The sequence below is a fragment of the Rosa rugosa genome, chromosome 2 (assembly GCF_958449725.1).
Source record: "Rosa rugosa chromosome 2, drRosRugo1.1, whole genome shotgun sequence".
NCBI lineage: Eukaryota > Viridiplantae > Streptophyta > Magnoliopsida > Rosales > Rosaceae > Rosa > Rosa rugosa.
In genome coordinates this window covers 18665641-18689624 of record NC_084821.1, presented here as the reverse complement: position 1 = coordinate 18689624, position 23984 = coordinate 18665641, and the positions used below count along the sequence as shown (strand labels likewise).

The following is a 23984-nucleotide window of genomic DNA, read 5'->3' as shown; positions in this document are numbered from 1 at the left end:
CTTGACTTCCTTGAATATGTTTGGGTTTATTTTTTTTCTTTTCATGAAGAATATGTTAATAGATATCAAAATTTCTCACTGGTTCATTTTTCTTATGAAGGGTTGATTCACAGAGCAGATTCATTTCTAATTGATTTATGGGTTTACGATTAGGTTTCTTCTTGATTTTGTCTTTTTTAAATTTAATGCTTCATGAGTTTTAGTTTGGTGGTTTCTCAGAGATGTACCACCGGGGATGGAAGAAAAATTTCTGGTGTTTGGAGAAAGATTGAAGGGAAGGGAGAAGAAGAGGGAACAAGGGAAGAGAGGGGTATTTAGAGAAATTGGTGTTCAACGTGGATTTGAGTTGGCAATAAAATCCACATGGAAGTTTTTCATTGGAACGTCACATATCCATCTGGTGTGACGGTAGGATGGAAAAATTTCTCGTTTTCACTACTCAATGAATTTTAGTCGATCATCATTTTTTCTTTGCGTAATTGATCATCGTTTTTCTTTGTTTGAGGATTATTGAACATAATTCAAGGAAACTTTCTTTTTTTTTTTGAAAAGAGGAAACTTTCTTGTATTCAATCTGATTTATCATTGTTTCTAAAATAATAGGACATGCAACAAAAATGTCCAAACAGGAATCGAAATCCTTGCTCAACTAATGCCCTCTCAGGGCTGTGAACAAGAGTGAAGTAGAAATCAAAACCCAGAAAGTGGATCCAATTTCAATCCTTTGACCAAAAAATAAATAAATAAATCTCAATCCGTTATTCTGTTCATCATTCAGCACGAAACCCATTTCCATTTCCATTTATATTTGATGCTCTTCTACCACTTTGCTCATCCATTTGAATCCCCAAAATAATGATTGATTGGAGAAGCTCCTTCTGCACATCAATCCCAAAGTATAGAGAACAAGGTCCAATTAATTAAACAGAGAAGCACACCAGATTTGTCAGTACCCAACATCCCTGCACTCCAATGTAACCTCTACAACAACAACCCCAACAAACATATAGGCCGCAACGAATTCGAAACCCAAAAAAGCCAGAGGCCAAAATCTCTAGAATGAAGCTGACCGGGCCTTCGACTATAGAACTCGACATGCAATCTAGTATCCAAGTTGACCAAAATCTCGTATAGAATTCTTACAGGAAGCTCACAGCTGGTTCTTCAGATGGGTCAATCCAAGCTCGTGAAACTCATTTGAGATTAGTTAGATTTGGTCACGCTTGAAGTGGCTCAACTTGGTTGAGTCAACCATGATTTGCTACTGAAATAGAAAAAAAATTGAAAAAAAAAAGGGTAAATGAAGAGATGTTTAGTGATTGGATACAAATGCCCTCTGTCTTAACGATGTGTAACAAGAGATCTAATGAAATGACTAAAGTGAAAGACGGTGTTTAACTTGAGTGACCAAAGTGATATTTTTGAGAAGTGAGTGACCAAAGTGTCGAATGAGTTAAAGTTCATTGACCATGTGTGATATTCTCCCTATTTCTAAATACCATTTTTTTGAATCAATCCATAAATGATTGCTATTCTCCCTATTCAAGCTAGAATGACCATTACATACCATTCCGCTGTCATTTAAGGACATGTAAGAAGTTATGGTAGTACCACGGTGGTACATAGGGATATAGACCACTCATTAAACATTCAGTGCTCACTATGAAAAATATAAGCCTTTAAACTATGATAACACCAAGACATAGTAGACAGTCTAAGTACAATGACCAAAATCTCCTGGATCCCAAATGCGAAACACGAAGTGTGTGGGGCCCACATGAGTATAAATCAACCCAAAGAATGCCCACCTTGAAAGGAGGGTCCAATTCCAAAATCTAATTTCTACTGCTCTAGTAGCTCAATAGGGCCAAGGCTCAGAACCTTCCAAAACCAAATAAGGCACCAGACTGAATTGGGCCACAAAAGTGATTTGGGCACCCAACCCAAATTGAGTTTCTTCACCAGCGGTGTCAATCTCCTCGCTGCCCCTACACCTCGTTGTACACAACTTATTGCCGCCACTCCCTCAACAGAGCAACGCGCTATCGCCAACCGAAAGTGAAGCATTGTTCTAAGTCTCTCCACCACACCAGCAAAACGGCGTGCCATTTCCTTCATCTTCTTGTTCTGAGCAACGAACGTATACCACTTAGATGATCGAAGACGCAACGCCGCCAGGAACCAAACCCCTTCGACTACCCTATTGTCCAGTCCTAATCAATACATCAAGAGCATTGTAAATTGTTTTCTTGTTAGACCACTTAGTTGTGGTTGTTTGACGTACTCTCAACTATTTTGATCAAATAAATTTTTCTCCCTTTCAATTTTTTCATTTTTTAAATTACATTAACAATTAAGAATACACAACTAGTCATTCATAAGTTGAACTTCACAACTTCCAACTTACATAGAATATATTAATGCCACTAAACCAAATTATACTAAGCTTTATCTCATTTTCATACAATAAAGGAAAAAGGAGAGGGAAAAGAGTGCATGATGACTTTACATAATTTGGATTACTTGAATGTAAAATGATAAAGTTTCATTTCATCCTAGACCCAATTTTGATTAACTAATCATAACTTTACACAACTTTTAGCTTTTAAAGAATAAATTAAGATCATCGCTACAAAAATGAATGAAGCAGCATGGCTTTTATTTTAGTAATGAAATTGTATAATGGACTGTTTTCATGGCAATTAAGATCATAATCATGAATCGTTCATATTTGATACATATAGATAACTAAAAGATCTTCAAATTGATAATTTTAATTGCCATAAATATTACAAATATATTAATATATGATAAACATAAAATTATGTAAGATCATATAATGATAAATCGTTTATTTATTTGTAATTACCACATGAGTTATCTAATGGTAAAATTTGTTAGTGGATGAATGAGACGATGAACTTGTGAATTATTCAAAAAGAGGAAGTGAAGATGATAGACCAAAGATCTTTTATTTTTTTATTTTTTATTTTATTAAAAATTATTTACAAACAAAATGCATGAAACAAAAATGCTCAAATAGGGATCCTAAACTGCAGCACCCTATAGCTCCTTAGCCTGAAACACAAGAAAATTATTCATCTTATTCGCCAGACCAAGTCCTCAACCAAATTAAAGCCGACCATGACCATGTCATTCCCAAAGCTCACCGGTCTGCCATCCCATCTGCCTTTTGATTCCTCTCTGCATTGTACGGCAAAATGACAGCTTCGCGCTGAGCATTAACAAAATGATTCAACCTTCCCTCACTCACACCAAAAGCAGCTGCAAGTTCTTGACCTCTTAGAGCTTGCAGCACCGAGCTAGAACCGGCCAAAAACTGTGGCCGGTTCGGCTGTGCTGAGGTAGTGAACCCAAAAATCTCAAGTTGCTCGTTGTTAGATGCCACTTGGACAAATGGGAAATACCTTGGCACCCAAAACACTCTCCCTGGCTTTAGTTTCGCCTTCATTGCCAAGGTACCATTTGGAAACACAATCTGTAGTGATCCTGAGCCTCTCAGAACGACGCCGTATTCTGTTGCTCTTGGGTTCACATGCGGTGCCAACATTGACCCTGCGTTGAGACTAACAAGGTAAACGCCAATGCCGGAGTCCTTTAGGGGAGAGTAATCAGACTCATCAACTGAGAGGGTCCATCCATGGTTGTTCTTGAAATCTGGCTTTCTATCATAGAGGTTGTAGGATTTCTGGGAGTGCTCATGATGATGTTGCTTCCTCTCCTCATTTTCAAGCGTTCCGAACACGGAGTTCAACAGTTTCCTCCATGACCAAGTTAGGGTTTGCTCTGGTTCTTCTGGGAAGTCCACCATTTTCTTCAATTCTTGTAGTCTGTCCTGCTCTTTCATGCTTACGAATTTGGTCCAAAGGTTTGATGATGATTGAGAATTATTTAGATATATAATTGGACCCTCTTGCTGCCTTGTCAAAACCTGCCTTATTTCTGAAGATGAGACCTGAAATGGACACAAAATGTGTCGGTCATTTTTAATAAATTTATCCTCATTGCCATGCATGCTGGTCAAATGGTTTGTCTATTTCATATTCAAGTTTATGGGTTACAATGTACTTCGGTGTCTGTACTTGAAATCTTGGATAAGATTGGAAAATTCTAACGACTATTCGGATTAGAATCTAGGATTGTCAAGACAAGGAGAGGATTCAAATTTGAAGTCAATGCAATACTTACGTTAAATGCATTTGTGAGTATCTCAGAATCGAACCCAGAAAGTACAGATTTTGGGTAGGTTCCTCCACCAATGAAGAAATTCTGCATTTGTAAAAACCAAATGAGCTCTATAATACTACCTAGGTACAAGCAGTGAGAAGTACAGGACTATAAATCTAGTTAATTAAGAAGACTTGGGATGATTAAGAAATGATTAGTGTACCTCCAAAGTACCCATTCTCAAACTGTCAGATGTGTCGATGCTGAGAATGATCTGAAGTCTCCTGTTCTCCCTGACATTCTGCAAGTAAAATGTGGAACCTGCTGGAATTCTGTACACATCCCCAGCCTTCAATTGTCTCTCCCCCAATTCCTGTCGGTGTACCAGTCCCACATTTGCTTGGCCTGCAAAAAAATAGAGTAAAGATTCCGTCACTACTGATAAGCAACTCATCAATGTCAATTTTGAGAACCTCTTGTTAGTAATTTTCTCCTTCATGGTAACAAAAGGCAATCTCTTTCATATTATTACTTATGCATGAAGAAAACTATGCAAGTCATTTTGTTTATGCTTAATGAGTAAATTTATTAAGAAAATGTATATGTCTTAAGTGGGTTATCTTGCCACTCCACATGGACAAGTGGTATGAAACCCCAACATAAGGTTTTCTGGTAACTCAGAAGAAAAATAAGCATCTGAGGTCAACATTTGGATTCCAAAAATGATCTCGTTTTGGACATATACAAAAGAACAACAGATCAAAGGTATACGTCAAGCAAAAAAAAAAAAAAATGAATACCTCTTTGGATAAAGAGGATCAAGCTGGAGTCGAGGTACTGGGGGATGAAGAGGGAGTTAGGTTCCAAGGTGAGATAGCCAACATTTATATGCCTATCTACCATTCTCTGACCTACACTTCTCACCACCCTCATTTGCCCAGCTTCAGTTTTCACCAGGAGCCTTGATTGTTGCAAAAGGAAAAGATGGCGATGATCTCGGTGCCCTTCCCACTCTTCTTCTCTCTGTTCTCTTCCCCACTCTTCATCTTCATGATTAAACCTCATAGCCATTGCCATAACTCCATAGGAAAGCACAAGCACAAGAACCAGGAGGCTCACCATCACTCTGTTTCCCATTTTTGATTGATTTGTTGCTTTCTTCTCTCAGGGTTACTCTAATGAGTTTGTGTGAAATGGTGGAGTGGGGTGGGGTTTTAAGTAGAGGGGAGCAAGAGAGTTGAGGGAGACAGGTGTAGGTGCATCCGCGCAGAGAAGTTTTCCAACAGTGCTAAACTAGAAAGATAAGGCTAGTCTTCAGCTCTTGAATATCTCCTTTCCACTCGTTCTCAACACAAACAGTGTATTTTTTTTTTTTAGAAGTAATTAAGAAATCTCTCTCTAGTTTTCTCTCTCTTGAGAAAACCCTAGAGGCCGCCGCTGTGTATACTAGTGCCTGTCCGGCTGCGCCTCGGCCCCGGTGACGGCCTCTGGCCTAGCCGGCGGCTGTTAGGTGAGGTCGGACGGGTGTTTTTCTCCAGGGTTGTGTCTCGGTTTCGAAGGATTGGATCGGAAGTTGTCTGGTTTCGTCCCTATTGGCCGAAGGAACTGCCTGCGTTGTGGAAGTGGGAAGGGATCAGAGAAGGAAAGGGGGTTTGCTGGGGTCGGAGCGGCGTCTGTTGGTGGACATTCGTCGGCCGGTCGATGTCGATGGTCGGATCGACGGTCGATTGAGGGCTGGTTTGGACGATCGATCCGGATCTTGTTGCAGACTTTCCAGATGCTAGTGTATGTTGGGCGGACTAGGAAGCTCGACGGCGTTCGCCGATGGTTGGACGACTACGGAGGCGTGACGGTGGCCCGACTTCGGTGGTGGGGTGGCGGTCTGTGTGATGGGGCGACACAGCTGGTGACTTGGGCCGGGCGGGTTGGAAACATGGCCAGTTTGGTCCTTTGGGCTTGGATGCAGCTGGTAGGCTCGATCTGGGCTGGAGATGGGGCTTGGGCTCACTTTGTGGACCCAACCCAAGTTGTTATATTGTTTAGTTGTCTTGCGCTTTTTTACAATAAGGTTCCGCTTTCAGAGATAGTCTAGGCACTTTTGTGCATTTAGTTTTTACATTTACTAGCACTGGAACAGCTCCCAGCCCTAGCGACAAGGGCAATGGAAAGATTTAGTCTTTCCAGGTTTCTTGCCTATTACTAGAAGTTGAATCTTATACTACTTGCATCTTGGTTTCTCTAGTTGTGCACCAATTGAGGTCTCTAAGCGACTAGGTTACTACTTCATGGGAAGTTGGTAGGGAGGATTTTCTTTCTTGTTTTTAGGCTCATTAAATGAGCGAATGTGTTAACAGTGAAGGTCACCGGTCCTTTGTCTGATAGCTTAGACCTTTTATGATTTTGGTGTAAGCCAGTATTGGAGTACGAGCCTTCTGGCCTTGGATAATTGAATGAAGTTATCTCATTTTCTCAAAAAAAAAAAAAAAAAAACACAAACAGTGTATTTTTTGTTTTTGTTTTTGTTTTTGTTTTAGTAGTTGCACTAAAAACTTATATGAAGCTTGGTTTTATATATGGATTTGATATATATGTTTTGGCACACATCTACCTTTTAAGAAAACCCAACACAGTAACCTTTCCAATGATGGAGAGACCTACAAGTAATCATGATTAAAGACTACCACGGCCAATCAATGTGGTAAGTACCTCTGAGTAACGTTACAGCCATCTAGCGCGCTAAGTTTCTTCACTAGAAACACTGTTTTTTTTTTGTTTTTTTGTTCATATATGTTCCAATTTTGCACTACTATATATGTTCTCTATGCACTCCACATCCTACCCCGTTACCAAAATACACCTCCCTGAAGTCAGTCCCCGTAAACTCCGTTAACATTGATCTTCGCCCTTCACGAGAAAAATTTGAGAAGAGAATAGTTTTGTTTACAAGGCACTGATCTTCAATAAGTATTAGCTTCTTAATAAAATTTAGGAGGGGTTAGCGTTTTGTAAGAAATTAAAAAAAGGAACAAAAGAAATTAGATTTGAATCCCAATCAAGTTAAGAGACTCATATGCAGAAAATATAAAACCTAACTCTGTGTTACATTTGAATATTACAATTGTACTCGTAGAGAATGGACTGAACAGCAGCAGAAATCTTATACAGAAAACAATGCTATACTATTATAATAGCATGACATTCCTGAAAACAATTGTTTAAAATATCGAAAATGTTTTATACACAAAACTTGTTCACCCAACCAAAAATAACCTGAATAGTAGTAGAAGAAGAACATAGTTTTTGTCAATTTACATCCTTTTCATTAGCATACAATTGTTTTTAGAGAGTGAAATTCACACTCTTCATTTTACAATCTACACTCTAAGTTTTGTCTGCTTGTAGTGTGGTCTGTAAAAATGTAATATTAAGATACTAAAAAAGAAAATATGAAGTGTGAATTGTAAAATATAGAATAGATTTCACTCCCCTTGTTTTTGTCAATTTACATCCTCTTCATTTTAGTTGATCCTTCACGGTTGGATGTAAATTGACAAAAACAAACTATGTAGTATATTTAAAGACATGTTCATAAAAGATTCACCATAGGGTGGTGTCAAGTTTCAACTATCTTTATTTTAACTCATGACCTAGCGCTCTGCTAGGGTAGAGAGCGACCGCTTCGCGGTGGTTGTCTCTGAAACTTTCCTCCATGAGAATGGAGGATCTGGGATGCCGATGTGTTGAGGAGATGTTGAGCGGATCGAGCATGTGCGTCGACCGGCTTATTTTCTCACGGTGGGATCTTTTCTGTGAGGTTTGGAGTCAAAAGTTCTTCGGGTGGTGGTTTCGCCATTTGGATCTGATGACAGAAACAGGGGGACTGGTAGACGCGGCAAGGCGGTGTGGGAGTAGGTCTAGTGGATTGCTGATCTGATCTGCCTTTACAGTATGTGGCCGTGGAGAACAAACGGTGCTCTCGATTCATGGTTGTCGTCACGTGTGGCAATGGCGGGCGGCAGAGCATGGATCCATGATGAGTCGAAGTGGAGCTGCAGGCGCGGCGGTGCCATGTAGCAGTCGCGGGCTTAACTTGGTTCCTGGCCGTTGGTCGGTGCGGCAATGGTGGACGGCGGCCAAGAGCAGGAGTGGGGTACGGGCTGGGATGCAGGTCTATTGCTGGACCTGGATTTTGGGTTGGGCTGAAGAAGGGCAGGTCGGGCAGGGAGGCTGGGGGAGGACCCGGATCTGGGATCCTGGTGGGAATCGAGTCTGGATCCGAGTTCATGTTTGAGATTTGGGTCAGGTCTGGACTTGGGCTAGGGATTCTGATTTACTTTGGGCCTATGTTGGTTGTTTGGGCTGGGCCCTGGATCTATTGTACAAGCATTTAGGTGGAAGATTGTCCTCTATTTGGCGTATTTTTTACGTTGGAAATGCATGGATGGTCACATCACCAATTACATTGTTAGAAGATTGTTCTTTTATGGGCAGTCATACTATCGATAACATAGGTGGAAGATTGTTCTCTTTTCGGCGTATGATCTACAAAGAATATGCTTGGTCGGTCATATCACCGGTTACTTTGATGGAAGATTGTCCTTTTATGGTCGGTCATACCATTAGTAATTCTTTAAATAGCTCGGTTTACAACCGGTGCGTCTTCAGATGCGTTTTCGCATCTAGTCATAGTCATGTTAGGTCTTATTTCCGAAGTTTTATTTTCACATTTTTCATTTATGATGTGGTTTCTACATCTATCGTTTGTAATCTTTCTTATTATTAATGTAGTTGTCATTTTCTCTCAAAAAAAAAAAAAGTTGATACACTTTTACCCTTAAACTAAAAACCTCGAAGACCCATTTCCAACCGAGAAGTAGCACGCCCAACCTCCATAGTTTCACTTTAAATCCTTGAAACTGAGCAAATATATTTTGACTATGGCATTTATATATAATTAAGCACATACACAGACACCCCCCTTGAATTGAAGTGTTTGAATAATGAAGCACTCTAGACAAGTTTTATGAATTTGAAACATTTCTTATCAATCTGCAATTAAACCATTAAAAATGCTTTAATTGTAATCACAATACCAAAATGCTTTAATTTTATCACCTGAGCCCAAAACGCCTCCGGATTTGTGTGAAGCCTCCAAACTTGCTTAGCAAGCAGGGCAGTATTAAACTCACTTAGGTTTCTAAAACCCATACCACCCTCAGATTTTGGCATCCCCAAGTAATCCCAACTTTTCCAATGGACTTTGTGCTCGTCATCTTTTTGCCCCCACCAAAACTTGGCAATCAAAGAGTCCAATTCCTTGCACAGAGTAATAGGAAATCTGAAGCAATGCATAGGATAAGTAGGCACTGCTAGAGCAACTGATTTTATGAGAACCTCTCTGCCAGCCATAGAAAGGGTGCCAAGTTTCCAACTTTGAATTTTATCCCTCAACCTATCTTTCACAAAGGATAAGGAGGCCCTTTTCGATCTTTCCCACACCGTAGGAAGACCAAGATAATTCCCCGGGTTGGAATTAACAGGGACATTGAGAATACTACAAATATCTTCCAAAAGTGGTTGAGGGGTGTTTGGAGAACAGTATAGGGAGGACTTCTCCAAATTAACCATTTGACCGGAAGCTTCACAATAAACCTGTATTATCCTCATCAGTTCCGTACAGTCAGTACATGAAGCTTTAATGAAGAAGAGTGAGTCATCTGCAAAGAATAGGTGAGAGAGTAAAGGCCCAGGATGACTCAAACTTATTCCTGTTAGAGAACCTGCCGAGCACGCATCTTGAATCAGAGATGAGAAAACATCAGTGGTAAAAAGGAAGAGGTAGGGGGATATGGGGTCCCCTTGCCTGAGTCCTCTTGATGGCCGGAAGCAGTCACCTGTTTTTCCATTTAGAGTAACAGCCAAAGAAACAGATCGGACACAAGCCATTAGAAGTTTCACCCACCCATTAGCAAAACCAAGACGGACTAAGACAGCCTCTAGAAAATCCCATTCCACTCTATCATAGGCTTTACTCATATCCAATTTAAGGGCCAATTCATGATGATTTCCGGACTTTTTCAACTTCAAGTAATGGAAAGCCTCGTGAGCAATCAAAATGTTGTCTTGGATTTGTCTTCCTGGCACAAAGGCTGCTTGGTAAGGGGAGATGATTTCTGGGAGAATGTCTTTCAATCTATTTGCAAGAATTTTTGAGAGAATTTTATAAGAATAATTGCAAAGACTGATGGGGCGAAATTGGCTCACCATTTCCGGGTTAGGAACTTTCGGAATTAAGACAATATTGGTCTTTCTATTGATTGTCGATGGTGCACGATGGCAAGTTGGAAATGGTTTTTCTATTGATTTGTGGAGTGATAAATGGCTGATAAATTCTGATTGTGGGTATCTTAGACCAATGCAGCCGGTTCATGCTAATGCGCCTAAAACGGTTGCAGAGATCATCAATTGGGATAATCTTAGCTGGAATACTGACCCTATCATGGACCTTATCACGGATGAGGATCACTTGGCCATTCTGAAAACTACATTGGGGGATCCAAATATGGAGGATAGGTTGATCTGGCCTATGTCTAAATCTGGCAGCTATTCTGTAAGGTCAGGATACAATTTTTCCCATATAAATACCTATCTTCCTTCTGGTTCTAAAGCTCACTTATCACATAGAACTCCAGCGAGAGTTTGGAAAACTCTTTGGGATTTAAAAGTCCCCCCAAAGGTGAAGCATTTTCTTTGGAGAGCTTTGAATAATGACCTGCCAATTTTTCTAAATCTCTTCAACAGGAAGATCTTTAACTCCCCAATGTGCCCTGTGTGTGGTTCTAGTGAAGACTCTGTAGAGCATGTCTTATTGCTCTGCCCTTGTGCTCAGTGTGTGTGGTTTGTTTCTCCATTGAACTATATTGTGAATCCTCAAGCAATCGCAAAATTGAAGTTTGGTTTAATGACATTTATTCAATTGCTGGGAATAACAAGGAGCTGAGAGGTGAATATCTCACTAGGGTCTCCTTTTTGTGCTGGGAGATTTGGAAAGCAAGATGCTCCTTCCTCTATAGAGCAATCAACATTGAACCTGCAAATATTGCCCACCGTGCTGAGTCTTTGGCTCTTGAGTTCCTGAATGCAACCATCAAACCATCAATCGAGAAACCATCAGTGCATCAACAAGGTATGAATAACCTCCCCCCTCCCACTCTCTCTAATATTACTCCCCATTCTCCTGCCTCCCCTTTCAATTCTGTTCTCTCTGATGATCTTATTCCTAGTCATAGTCCTCAAAACCAAGGACATATCCCAATGACCAACAACCATTTTGTCCGTAGCCTTGGTACTATGGATCTATTACACTCCCGTATGGCTACTCTTTCTCTATCCCACCACTTTTCCCAAATCTTATCTCCACAATCTCATCCCCATCTCTACCACCATAACATCCTTAACCCCTCTCCCAATTATCCTCCATGCTCTCTCATTTCCAATCATCACCAAATCCAGGCCCCCCATCACCTGCACATTCCCAACATATCCCCTGATCATCCCCATTTCATCCCTTGCCCTTCCACTGCTAATCCTCTGGTGCAACCCCAGCACACCCTCCACCCCCCCCCCCCCCATGCTCAATCCCTGCACCCATCCCATTCCCGCACCTCCCCGGTTACCCAATCGTACCCAGCTGCTTGGGCTCCTCCCCCGGATAATTGTGTAAAAATCAATTTGGATGCTGCTTTCAATTGTTAGTCTTACCAGAGTGGCCTTTGCGCAATTGCCCGAAATGCAGCTTCTGAGGTAATAGCTAGTCTTAATCAGTTGGGTTTTGTGGCTTCGCCCCTTGAAGCAGAGGCCAAAGCTGCTGCTATTGCTTGCTCTGTAGCAAGGATTTTTCCAAATGCCCACATTCTCTTCGAGTCCGACTGTCAAGAGTTGGTTAAGTGCATCAATAATCAAAATCATACAATCCCATGTAAAATTTTTCCAATTGTCATGAGGATTAGATGCGACTCACCTTTGCGAAGTAGATCGAGCTGGCGTTGGATCCCCCGGAAAGCGAATGAGGCGGCTAACCATGTCGCTGCGCTTACAGTGAGGAAGACGTGCCCCGAGGTTTGGGCTTCTAGCCCTCCGTCTTCCCTGGTTCATGTTCTATCAAGAGACGGTTTACCTTGCCCCCCAACTGTTAATCAATCAGTTCTTGCACCTCCAGGTGCCCCAAGACATGCGCTCCCTGCTTGAGGGACGCTGCTGCGTTGGCTGTCTGACGAAGCTCCTGATGTCTTCTTTTAATTTGCGTTCTTGCTTTCCTTTATGTCTTGCTTTTCTTTAGGCTTGTTTATTTGGTTGTTGCTTCTGTTCGTAGTTCCTCTTGTCTTGCCTCATGTGGCTTTGACTATGAGAGCTCTTTTCTCTTCAGTTTAGCCGTTTGGCTTTCTGTTGTTGTTTGGCTGGGCTGTTTGCCCTCTTTTCAATGAATATCTTTGACCAAAAAAAAAAAAAAAAAAATGTTTACATTATAGGTTATTTTGATGTCTGAATATAACTTCTCTTCGTAAAAAATGAGAAATCCATTCAACTATAGTTGCACGAGTCAATTAGTTCAGTGTATCAGGTTATCTTTAACACAACGTTGGGTGAAGTCTCAGTTCAATGCCCCTCCTGGCCTCCTCCATTGATATACAAAAAAAAAAAAAAAAATTGAAGTTTGAGTTGCACGGAACTATCTTGTCAATTGTCAATCTCACAAACGTACTGCACTCTGTATTGAAGAGTATCCACTTTCTGGATAAACTGAAAATGAGTTCATGATGATTAGGATATTGTTCGTTTAAGCTTGCCTGTCAACATACGGACACAAGTACCTTTGTCAATCTCACCAATCTAGTGCTCCATATAATAGTCACTTGCCACATACAAAAATAAAAATCTATCTAGCCAGTGAAACTGCCTTTGTCAATCTCAACAATTTAGTGCTCCAGGGTTATTATGAAATTATTATCTTAAGCTCGCCTAACAATTTAGGAGCTATGTGAGTAATTGGGTATTGCAATGAGCTAACAAGTGGACTAACAGACCCTGTATCAGTTTTATCAATTTGAAACTAAAACATAGTTTACAGATAAAATCAATCCGTAACAAAATTGGGAGTTACTGCATGCTATAGGGAACTGAGGCAAATTATACGAATAACAGATCCCATGGATGAGGCTACCTGGTACAGATCAGAATACTACTAATACAACTAACAACAACAATAAATAAACTGACCTAAAGGAGGGCTGAAAGGGAAAGTGGTTAAAATTTCACCCACTGGTACTGGTAACTCCCCGAATGCTATCTCAATCACACAAATGTCTTCTTCAAGATTCACAAGTCCATCATAAATATAAACGATTGAGCTCGAGTTTTGGTCTCATGGCAAATCGTATCTCACATGTCCAAGATATAGACCACAAGCAGGTGCCATGGGGCTAGCAGCAGTCACTGTCTTTGCATTCAAGATCCTCTCCACTGAATATTCCATTTTTATTACGGAGAGAAAAAGAACAGTTAGCAAATCGCAAGAGAAGTATCAAAATACAATGAATTACCTAAAAGAAATAAAAGAAAAAGAAGCCCCACCGTCGGGTATTTTTAGATCTCCAGTTCCAACACATTTGAGGACACCAACAAGCAGTCTTACCTGTATAAATTTTAAAATCTCAGTGAATAGATCCAAAAGGACTTGAACTCCAGTAAACCAGATAGGTAGGACTCCATGATGAATTTCTTATAACTTAGGGGTACCCATCAGAATTTGTTTTGGCATTTGGAAAAACAAATTACACAATATTGTTGCGGCAATTGAAGTGATGATCCATTAAATTTCAATAAGAATATAAATATTTCTGCAGAACTCATAACATGGTACTCATGGGGCACAACATAATCACACCATTAGACTGAAAGTTGCTAGTCATGTAAAACATAATAGGAAAGGGGAAGCAATAAATTTGAAGTTCAAGTGGGGGAAGAAAAAAAAGTAAATAATAAATAAATAATAGATCAGATTGCATATTCCAACCGACACAGTCAATTAATCTATTCATGGTCACCAATGAATGAACTTATAGGTTATTTTTTGGGTATATCAGTATAGTCGTACGGATGCCGAGCAGTAAAATAGTTTAAAAAGTTACCATGGTGGACCCAAAAGTAACCAAAAAAACAGTAAAAACTCAAAAGACCTCGCCACCCTAAGGGTGGACTGATAACAAAGCACTTACAGACTTACCATCAACAAAAGCCTTAATACTGGAAACCCAAAGAACATAAACAGTACACCATAATAAACAAGACACCTAAAAGTCAGAATCAAGACCTGGTGGTATAGAAAAGCACGTGCCCGAGCTGTTACCACAAAGCATCTGTGTTTTTTTCTCAAGCCAAATCCTTGATAAGTTCCGCCATTGAAACTAGGGTGGCAGTTGGTCTCAGATTTGTTGGTGCAATGAGTATCTTCCTGCACTAAATTGCTTTTCCTCTCTGGTATTGTTGGAAAGTTTGGAGTTGAGATAACCTCAGACACATTCAACTCATCTAGTGTTCTGATCGGTGACTTCGCCTGAAAATAATGTACTTTTAGAACCCTAAATAGTCTTTTCCATTTATAGAAAAAAAAAAGAAGGTATTGAGAGAGTATAAGCATGCTATGGTATAATTGTCAAAATACAGCAGCCAACCTACATTGATCTGTCAGTCTAGACACACCAACGAACATTTTTTCTTTTCTTTTCTACAAATCCTCAGACGTATGTATTACTGTGCTTTAATTAAGACTTAACCCATCCTTAGATTTGGAATCAAACCGTCCGATTGGAGCCCTAGAATTTACTTATATTTTTTTTTTCTTTTGAAACAAAAAACATATTAATCAAACTCAAATTTCCAACCGTGGACAAGACTTCCCTATCCAAGGCCAAAATATCAAAATGCTATCTACTTTCTAGAAAGCATCCCTATAAATACAAAACACCAACACTAAGATAAGCTCAGAGACGCCTCTGAAATTCAAATGAATAGAGATTAAAGGAATATCACTAAAACAGTGGTAACAAAGCCCTGAGACTTCATTATATAATAAAGATTTCATCTCATAATACGATATATATATATATAAAATAAAAAAAATAAAATAAAAAGAAGGGGAGAGAGAGAGAGAGAGAGAACTACCTGACAACCTGCTGCTCTAAAGGAACTAAAATCATGGTGTCCAACCAGAATTTTGCAGGCTTCCTGCAAGAATTTAAACTAATGAAATTGCCTGAACTAGGTTAACTACTAAGGATATATTCAAGCAAACATAATGTGTTGTGAAAACTGTTAAGCCTACCTGCATAGCCAAAATATCCAGATCCTCAGGTACATGCCATGCGCGGTCTTTTTCGAAGATTGATAAAGGCTCCGGTCCAGATAGCAAGCGATAGAAGTACCTGAATGAAGATTAAAGATAATAAATCAAACATCTTCCACAAAGAATAATTCAAGTATTTAAATATAATAACAGATAAATGCAAGGCCTAACTGCAGCATTCTTCCGAAGCTATCCGGAGAAACATGCTGTCATACTGAATAACTGCAATCAACTTCAGAACTCAACCATTGCAAGGTTATGATAATTCTACAGCAGTTTCTATGGTGGGCACCACCACCCTGAAATGGTAGTTGGATCCCACCAAGCTTTTCAAAAACGCGCTTGCAGCATACCTCTGTTCTACAAAAGTCACCAGAAGCTCGTCAACAAGTAATGGCGTATGTACAAGCCTGAGATCCTATCCTCGGTGTTCTGTTTCTAAAGACTAAACGATGTACTTTTGCCTAGGACTTTCTCAAAATTACAAATGACACCGTTTGGCTTCCTTATTTAAGTTGACCAATATGGCTACTTTTCCACTATAAAGAGCCTCCAAAATCCCTAAAAATATGAGAATCAAGAAATGTGGGCTTCAAATTTAAAGGAAAGTACCTCCTTCAATTTCATGAGTTTCCTACTCATGTTGGATGGTATTATTCTGTTCTATATGCTTCTGATAGTTAAATTGCAATTAATAATTAATTATACTATATTTTTGCAAGACAATAATTTGAGTCATGAAAGTCTTAAGTGTCTCAAAAATTCAAGGCTTACAAGGTGTAAGGGTTGATAAATGTTTTGCTTTTACACCTTCGTCAATGAGAACATTTGATGCGACCTATGTGCAGATGTACCAGAATAACTCAGAAATTATAGTGAACTGTGCATAGATAAGTTTGCAAGACTACTGTTAACAAAAATCAATGTCCTGAATGGATTTAAATTATTCTGACCTATTATAGATTCATGAGTACCTACGTGCGTTCTTGGGCTTTAAATCTAGCATGAAAATCAGCTGGAACTTTTCGTACATCCACCACCATTACATCACCTTCATTCTTCTGATAAGACCAAAAAAAAAACAACGCATCAGAATTGACTCTGATTTTCAAATCCACAGTTTTCAATTCTCTAATCCAAAAAACAATACCTGTAAGAAATGGTTTACAGCTTTTTGGACCACTGTAGGTTCATGAGGTGGTAACTACATGTCAACAGAAATAAAATCAATTTAGCAACAAGCACTGTTGATATATCATATCTTTCTTTTTTTCCCAAGAGGAAGAAGAGAAATATGATATATTTGGTTCCTTTCATATATGCAAAACATCTCAAAAATATTAACTTTTATATAACATACCACTTCACCAGGCTTTCTTTTGCTTATGCGCTCAATATCTACATGACAAACATTGGATAAGGCATGGACTCCTGCATCCTACAACACAAAAGGATGCATCCACCTCATGTCCCTTGTAATATAACAAATGCCGGAAAGTAAACAAGACAAGGTAAAACTGACAGAAAGAAACTTTCTGCTGCATGCAAATATAAAATTCTGTCAGAATTTTTATTTTTATTTTTAATTTTTTTTTACACAATAGTTGTATGCATTTTGATGATCTAACTGACTGCCGAGTCAATTATCTTAGCCACAAACATGCTGCAACTCAAATCATTTAAATGGTTACTTAGATATGCTCTCATAAAAATCAAAACTAAATATGGGACGCAGGAAATTGGTGGAATCTCAATATTATAAATACAGGTCTGATGCCGAAGTCCATATAACTAGTACGATAAGATAGAAATATGGAATTGTAGAATAAACTGAATTTCTTGAACATTTTAAAGTAATTGCTGTTACAGAATTTGAAGAAAAATAAACGCTCTGCGACATTCTTATTTTGCTAAAAGTAGGGTATACAACAAACTCTAGCTTCAACTCAGCAAAGCATGTATACCATAACATTACTCAAATGGTTCTAGCAAGTCAATCCAAACTTATGAAAATTGTATATGATGAATGAAGACATGCTAAGAAACATTCCACATGCTCACTCTTCATTCTACACATGCCAATGATGTATGAATTACAGAACATAGCATTCACCTTCTACTTTTTCTTTCTTTCTGCATTTAATTGATGAGGTCTGACCTTAAATTTCTACATCCATATCACACCCTTTCACTGCTTGATCTATAGCTTAACAGGCCACAGTATAAAAGGCCAGATAATATAGGCCCAGATCAATGAAAATAGAAGGCTAAATTATTAAATGTGAAGGAGTTACCATAACATTCAAAATCTGGTTCCAGAAACTAAATTTCCGTCAATAAGAGGTTGCAAAGATATGATGACCATTTCTTCTGGGCAAGCTTTAGAAACAGTAATTATAAGACCAGTACACATAAACGACACCACCTAGAAATGTAGAAAACTTATAACACCAGTCATTACTTTTTATTTTGGAAAGTACGTTTAAAGACCAAATTTTAAAGTTCTAAACTGGACGGACGATTAATGAGCTTTTTCAAAACATTTCTATTTTCATTGTTTCAAGGGAGGTAAATAAACTAAATTTCCATTCTTCTAAATTAAAAAATCAAGATTAACAGCATTTGCAAAGATTGTCCCTAACAATTATATTATACAACCTACTTGTACATTTGAGGGGGAAAATTTCTGACTGCACAGATGCAAGTTTTCTTTTCCCTTATTTCGTAGGGATCTGCAGCAGATTAATTTCTAGGTGAAACAAAACTTTGCCAATGCTACATGTGTAATAAACCAAAGAAAAAAAGAAAAGTTGTAATCTTCTGCTGATTATAAAACAAGAAGTAGAAAGGTAGTTGAAATTTACAATCCAATAAAATCATTGGTGAACAAAACATAAACTTACAGTTCGACTTGAGCAGAAGATTGCCACCGGCTGCCCAATAAATTTACGAAAAGCCTCCTACACAAGTGCAAACACTACGTTCATTTGAGGCAAATTTACAACATGACTAACTCATAAACCGCAAAGTAAAAAAAAAAAGGGTAAAAGAGTAATGAAAAGTTACCTCAAGAACGCCAACTACAGTGCGGCAATTGGACTGTTGCTGAGAGCCGGAGAAGCGAGTACCAATGTACTCTATTGCGATCAGATAGCGTTGTCTTCCGGAGGGCTGGCTCATCGGTTCTGCTTCTTGCTCCTCCCTGGTTTTGGAAATCTTTGAAGCCCTTTCGGGAGATTGGGAGCAACTCTCTAGTGAGTGCTTCAGATTTTCCGACATGGATTTGGGGGCACTCTTATTAGGGTTTTGGGACTTCTTCCAATTGTTGTGAAACAGAGGGTTTAAGCCTTTCAATTGCTCGGAGAGGAAGAAGAAGAAAAGAGAATATGAGATGAGTACCCGACCCGAGTCCGTCCAGATTTTAGTTTGGGTAGGCCTTACACAAAATGGGCTGATTGGGTTCACTGATGTTTCATGGAGCACACACTACCCATGTATCGTTTTCATTAAGTTTTGGATTGAAGCCCACGTGAGGAGCGCGTGCAACAGAGTCCAGGACGTTTTGAATAACTTGCCCCATAAGGCGTGCCGCTGCCAACGGTCACTTCCAATCCAAAATGACCCAGTCGCCTTCAGACTCACTCCTCGATCATCATCCTCGTCCTCATCTTGTGCTCGAAATCCCAATTGAGATCGTAAGCGACGAAGAGATGGCTCTGCTCGAAGCCGCCTTGCTCTCCGCTCGCTCTCTAATCCCTTCCACAGTGAGAGCGTTCCCTTCATTTCGATCCTCTCACTTCCCTTCCAACGCCAGGTCTATTCAGTCCATCACCCTCGTTTCCAAGAAGAGGTTTTCGGGTTGCTCCCAACCCGATATTGAGGATTCGGGTTCAGGGTTCAACACCACCCAGAAGAAGACCCGGTTGGCTGAGTCGTTTTTGCACCGCTTCAGGAGGAAGAAGGGCTTGTGCGTCACCGATTTAACTTCCGCGGTACGGAATTTCTTGGCTTTGGACCCTTTTGTTTAGTCTTTTGGGAAATTGGGTTTGCGCTCGTCAATTTTGAAACTTTGTGTTTGATTGTGAATCTTGGTGGGATTTAATGAACTGGGATTTGGATGAATTCTTGGCTTGGAGACTGTTTGTTCAATCTTTTGGGTAATTGGGTTTGGTTTGTTTTGGTCAATTTTGAAGCTTGGTGTTTGATTGTGAATCCTGTGGGATTGGTTTGGGTGGCTTTGGTGAACTTTTGAGATTTATTGAGGTTTCAAGTGTATATTCTGGTGAATGTTATGGGGAAGATTGTCAATATCTGTGTTGAAAGAGATTAATGTTTCATGCATCCAAGTCTTTTTCCATTTAACTCAAGGAACCTAAAGAGAAATTACTAAGATCTGTTCTCATATGTTTACAATAGGAATGGTGTGAAAAACAGATGGAGTTTGAGCTCCTCGGCGGCAAGAAAAAAATTAATAAGGCTATGAAAGCTGGTAGTAAGCGCCATGCAAAACTCGAAGAAGAGGTACACATCAGAAACCCGATTTTATTATTTTGTAGTCTTCAGGTTTTTCCCAGGATGAAGCAATGAATTTTCTGACTGTCACCATTTTAAATGGTATAGATTGGTGATTTGGTAAAGTTGAATACGGCATATTGAAATAATAGTCAGCTTTTGGTAGATGAATTAAATTTTCATTTTACAAAGTAACAAGCCCTTCATCTTCCATACTTTTTTGGCAGTTGCACTGGAATTTATTTGTGTTTGGCTTTTAGAACAAAGCCCTCCTCTTTCATACCTCCATGCTTCTGTGCACACGTCAAGCAGTGAATCAAATGCTTTCTTAGATTCCTATACTAATCACAATCTGGTTATATATCTCTGCAGGTTCTAACAAGAGTTAAAGTTGATATCAAATCAGACGAAGATAAATTTGCTCTGAAGCTTTTGAATTGTATTACCGGCATAAATCAATTACAATTTGAAGGATTGACTCGAGAGCTACCTCTGTAAGTTCAATCATCGCTTGTCTCTTGATTCAATCTTTGACTCCTGATCCATTATTTATGCAGCATTCAATCTCCAATATGGATAGTTGATATTATAAAGTTTTTGGCTATGTGAGAAAAAGAAATGTCTTTGTTGAGAGATTCTTGTTAAAATGAGTTAAATAGAGGGGGTTTCTCTAGCATTTTACTCTATCAATATTTATATCATTGGGTCATCAATCTTAATGGCTCATTCTTGTTATGCGATATCGTACTTCTCATCTGTAAGGAATGATGTCTGGCCCAAACTTGTTAGAACAACTACATCTTCTCCTAAACTTCAGCCTAAACTTCAGCCATCTGCTTCTCCTACATTAACTACATAGGCTGTTATGATTCTTGTGTATCAGTTTAGATCATAGCTGTAAATAGGATTTAATAGGATTTAATCCTACGTAGAATGTGAGTTTTCAATGTTTTGATATCTGCAAGGATACACATATATATATGCAGCTAGCTGCTGCAGTTACAATGCTGTGATTAAATCCTATTAAATCCTATTTACAGCTATGATCTAAACTGATACACAAGAATCATAACAGCCTATGTAGTTAATGTAGGAGAAGCAGATGGCTGAAGTTTAGGCTGAAGTTTAGGAGAAGATGTAGTTGTTCTAACAAAACTTACAGCTAGAATCCTTGCTTGTCAGTTTCATTATAGCTTAGGTCTAACTTGAATTCCTGGATTTGATACAATGACTGTACCAAGTACCAACTAAACTTTTTACATCTTTTCATTTCCAACACTCATACCATTTTAACTTGCTAAATGATGAGAAACTGTTATATATGACTTGGCACTTTTAGAGTTCTACTCCAGCAGTTCTAATTATTTTAAGTAAAAATTGAAATTTTATTGTATTTTCAAATTAACTTAAAATAAAACAAGTCAGAATAAAAGAAAATATAAGGTATAAAAGTTCTAACTTAAAGTTAATTTCTCTCTTCTTCCTAGCTAAACATAGGTACCAGATTTGGCTAAAGTGAAATTTAACTTTACTTTACTCTGTTGGAGCAGTAAATTGCTTCAAAACGAGCCAAATTTTAATTTGGCTAGTCTGGTGGAGATGCTCAATGTGATTAAAAAACTCTTAATATACACGATTGATTGTTGATGGTGATCAGTATTGGAAATGAAATATGATAGAGAAAGCTTTAGTAAAAATGGATTCCTGTACTTTTGACAAGTTGAGAGGATTAGTTCTTAGAAAACGACTCATGATGCTTCTCTGACATTGATGCACTTATATATTCTTATAATGGATTGGAATGCATTTTATTTTCTCCACTTTTCTCTTTGATAGAATTATAACATTGATCCTCTCAAGTCTTAACCTTCATTCCTTCAGTGATTGCTTATCTTTCTTATGACACCAGTATAGGTTTTGTAGAAGGTGTATGGATGGTGGGAGTGATTGATGAGGTTCAAATGCCTGCAACAGAAACCCAGAGAAATCCATTATTAGTTGACACAAAGACTCGTGTGAAAGATACACTTCCTGCTGAACCACAACGAAGGAATGGAAGGTATGCACTTCTATTGGCTTATGTTTCATTGCCATTGATGAGAAAAGGCCCGAAAATATAGTCATAATGTGCACAACCATTTTGGCAGGCTTCAATTGATGTGCTACAAGTATATGTGGGACAATTTAGTTACTTCTGAATTCCCCTCCGACCAATTCTTTGATTATTTTTCCTTAAATCCTGATTGTGACTTATCTGAAGAAATCAGGGAGGTCACAGCTAAATCAGGGTGTCCAGCAAAGGTAAAGATACTTTCCACTTGAAAGATAAACATCTAGTCTGATAAATCTGGTTTTGTTGAGGCATAATGTTTCTGTTGTTACCATATTTTTGAAGCAAGTCACTGCCTGCCCTCTGTCTAAGTCATTCAAAGAGCAGAACCTCTTATTAAGTACATTGGATTTTTATTGATGATTTGTCCAGCATGCAAATGACATGAGTTGGTGCATACATAATATAACGATAACATAGAGTTCTCAGATTACTCCTTCAATTCATATTTCCGTATATCTTGGTTTTGCAGACCCTTGATGACGTAGTGAGATACTATAGAAATACCTGGAGCATGCTACCCCCTGCTCATGACCAACTTTTATTGAGGTGACTATATAGAATTTATGTTTTATGATGGAGACTTCTTCTTCTTTATTTACTCATATATTTTGGGGCATAGACAATTACTGAAGTTCCCATTTCATGTAGATCTTTTATGGAGGAGTTAAGTTAGGTACAAGAATTGAGAAATATAGCTAAACTCAAGGAATTGCACAATTATTGATTAAAATCTACTATACATAATGCTGAGAGGCTGCAGCCCAAATAATCTCGGGTCCCTGTTATGAACAATCTGCTGAACCTCAATTGAAATTAGCATAGCCTTATTAATTCTTTGTTGATGTGGAATGGCTTGTTCACAATCTCTTGACTAGACACTGATATGACTGTTTTTGAGTCAGATACGAGTTACAAAAAGACCATTCACTAATCGGCGAAGATAAATTTTCATACGACTCTGATTGGGTTGAGAAGCAAATTCAGTTTTCTCTCGAGTTCTGGTTAGGAGAGCGAGAAGCCAGTTACACTCCGGAGGAAGAGCGATGGAAATGCAACTTCTGTCAATTTGCTTCCACATGTCCTGCTAAAAGTGTAACCTGCAGCAACCTGCCGACTTAGAGAAAGGCACTAGCATTTGTGCTGTTTCAAATCAGTGTCCTTAATAGCGGGTACAAAGAAGCGTTGTGTTTTAGAGTTGCTTCTTCGGGGTAATTGTTGTCTTAGAGGTTATGTGCCATGGTTGTGTCATTCTTGTTGTATTGTAAGCCTTGTTTGATTCATTGTTGTAAAATTCAATTGCTTGATTGAAGCAATGTGCAATGCAAATCCTCTTCGATCTCAAGTTGACATTGTCAGCTTAATTTATCATCAGACCGTTCACATGAAAGAAATGCCATTTTTATTTATAACCATGGTTGTGTCACTCTTGTTGTATTGTAAGCCTTGTTTGATTCATTGTTGTAAAATTCAATTGCTTGATTGAAGCAATGTGCAATGCAAATCCTCTTCGATCTCAAGTTGACATTGTCAGCTTAATTTATCATCAGACCGTTCACATGAAAGAAATGCCATTTTTATTTATAATACCCAGCAGATTCTATTCATTCATTTCGAAGTTACACTTGCATCCCTTTTAATTTAATCCAGTTCCAGAAGGATACCACAACATTCAAAATACAGTTCCAGAACTAAATTTCCATCAAGAAGGGCCGACCCTTTGGTAGAACCAAACTCGACTCAGAACAAATGTATATGCCAAAAAACTTCAAA

The 23984-nt window shown here is 38.8% G+C and overlaps 3 protein-coding genes across 4 annotated transcripts; 1 reads left to right on the top strand and 2 right to left on the bottom strand.

Annotated features, from left to right (window-relative positions):
* Positions 1 to 2956: 2956 nt before the first annotated feature.
* On the bottom strand, positions 2957 to 5372 carry LOC133733166 (vicilin-like seed storage protein At2g28490). Its single transcript, XM_062160790.1, has 4 exons — positions 4989 to 5372; positions 4412 to 4593; positions 4210 to 4290; positions 2957 to 3976 (listed from the first exon to the last, which is right to left on the bottom strand). The coding sequence occupies exons 1-4, from the start codon at positions 5323 to 5325 to the stop codon at positions 3167 to 3169; spliced, it is 1410 nt and encodes a 469-aa protein (XP_062016774.1). The 5' UTR covers positions 5326 to 5372; the 3' UTR covers positions 2957 to 3166.
* Positions 5373 to 12734: 7362 nt separating this feature from the next.
* Positions 12735 to 18935, bottom strand: LOC133734628 (uncharacterized). 2 transcript variants are annotated; one of them, XR_009858435.1, is made up of 11 exons: positions 18656 to 18935; positions 18493 to 18549; positions 16950 to 17027; positions 16740 to 16793; positions 16568 to 16650; positions 15569 to 15668; positions 15409 to 15471; positions 14558 to 14800; positions 13819 to 13879; positions 13465 to 13707; positions 12735 to 12987 (listed from the first exon to the last, which is right to left on the bottom strand). XR_009858435.1 is itself a non-coding variant. In XM_062162236.1 (10 exons), the coding sequence occupies exons 1-10, from the start codon at positions 18866 to 18868 to the stop codon at positions 13610 to 13612; spliced, it is 1050 nt and encodes a 349-aa protein (XP_062018220.1). In that variant the 5' UTR covers positions 18869 to 18935; the 3' UTR covers positions 13295 to 13609. The 2 variants fall into 2 exon arrangements, 1 of the variants encoding a protein (XP_062018220.1); XM_062162236.1 differs by lacking the exon at positions 12735 to 12987 and having other exon boundaries at positions 13295 to 13707.
* Positions 18936 to 19180: 245 nt separating this feature from the next.
* LOC133732323 (exonuclease V, chloroplastic-like) lies at positions 19181 to 23592 on the top strand. The gene is made up of 7 exons (XM_062159852.1): positions 19181 to 19581; positions 20006 to 20110; positions 20474 to 20595; positions 22011 to 22160; positions 22249 to 22402; positions 22684 to 22760; positions 23117 to 23592. Exons 1-7 carry the CDS (start codon positions 19207 to 19209, stop codon positions 23331 to 23333), a joined length of 1200 nt encoding a protein of 399 aa, XP_062015836.1. The 5' UTR covers positions 19181 to 19206; the 3' UTR covers positions 23334 to 23592.
* The last annotated feature ends 392 nt before the right edge of the window (positions 23593 to 23984 follow it).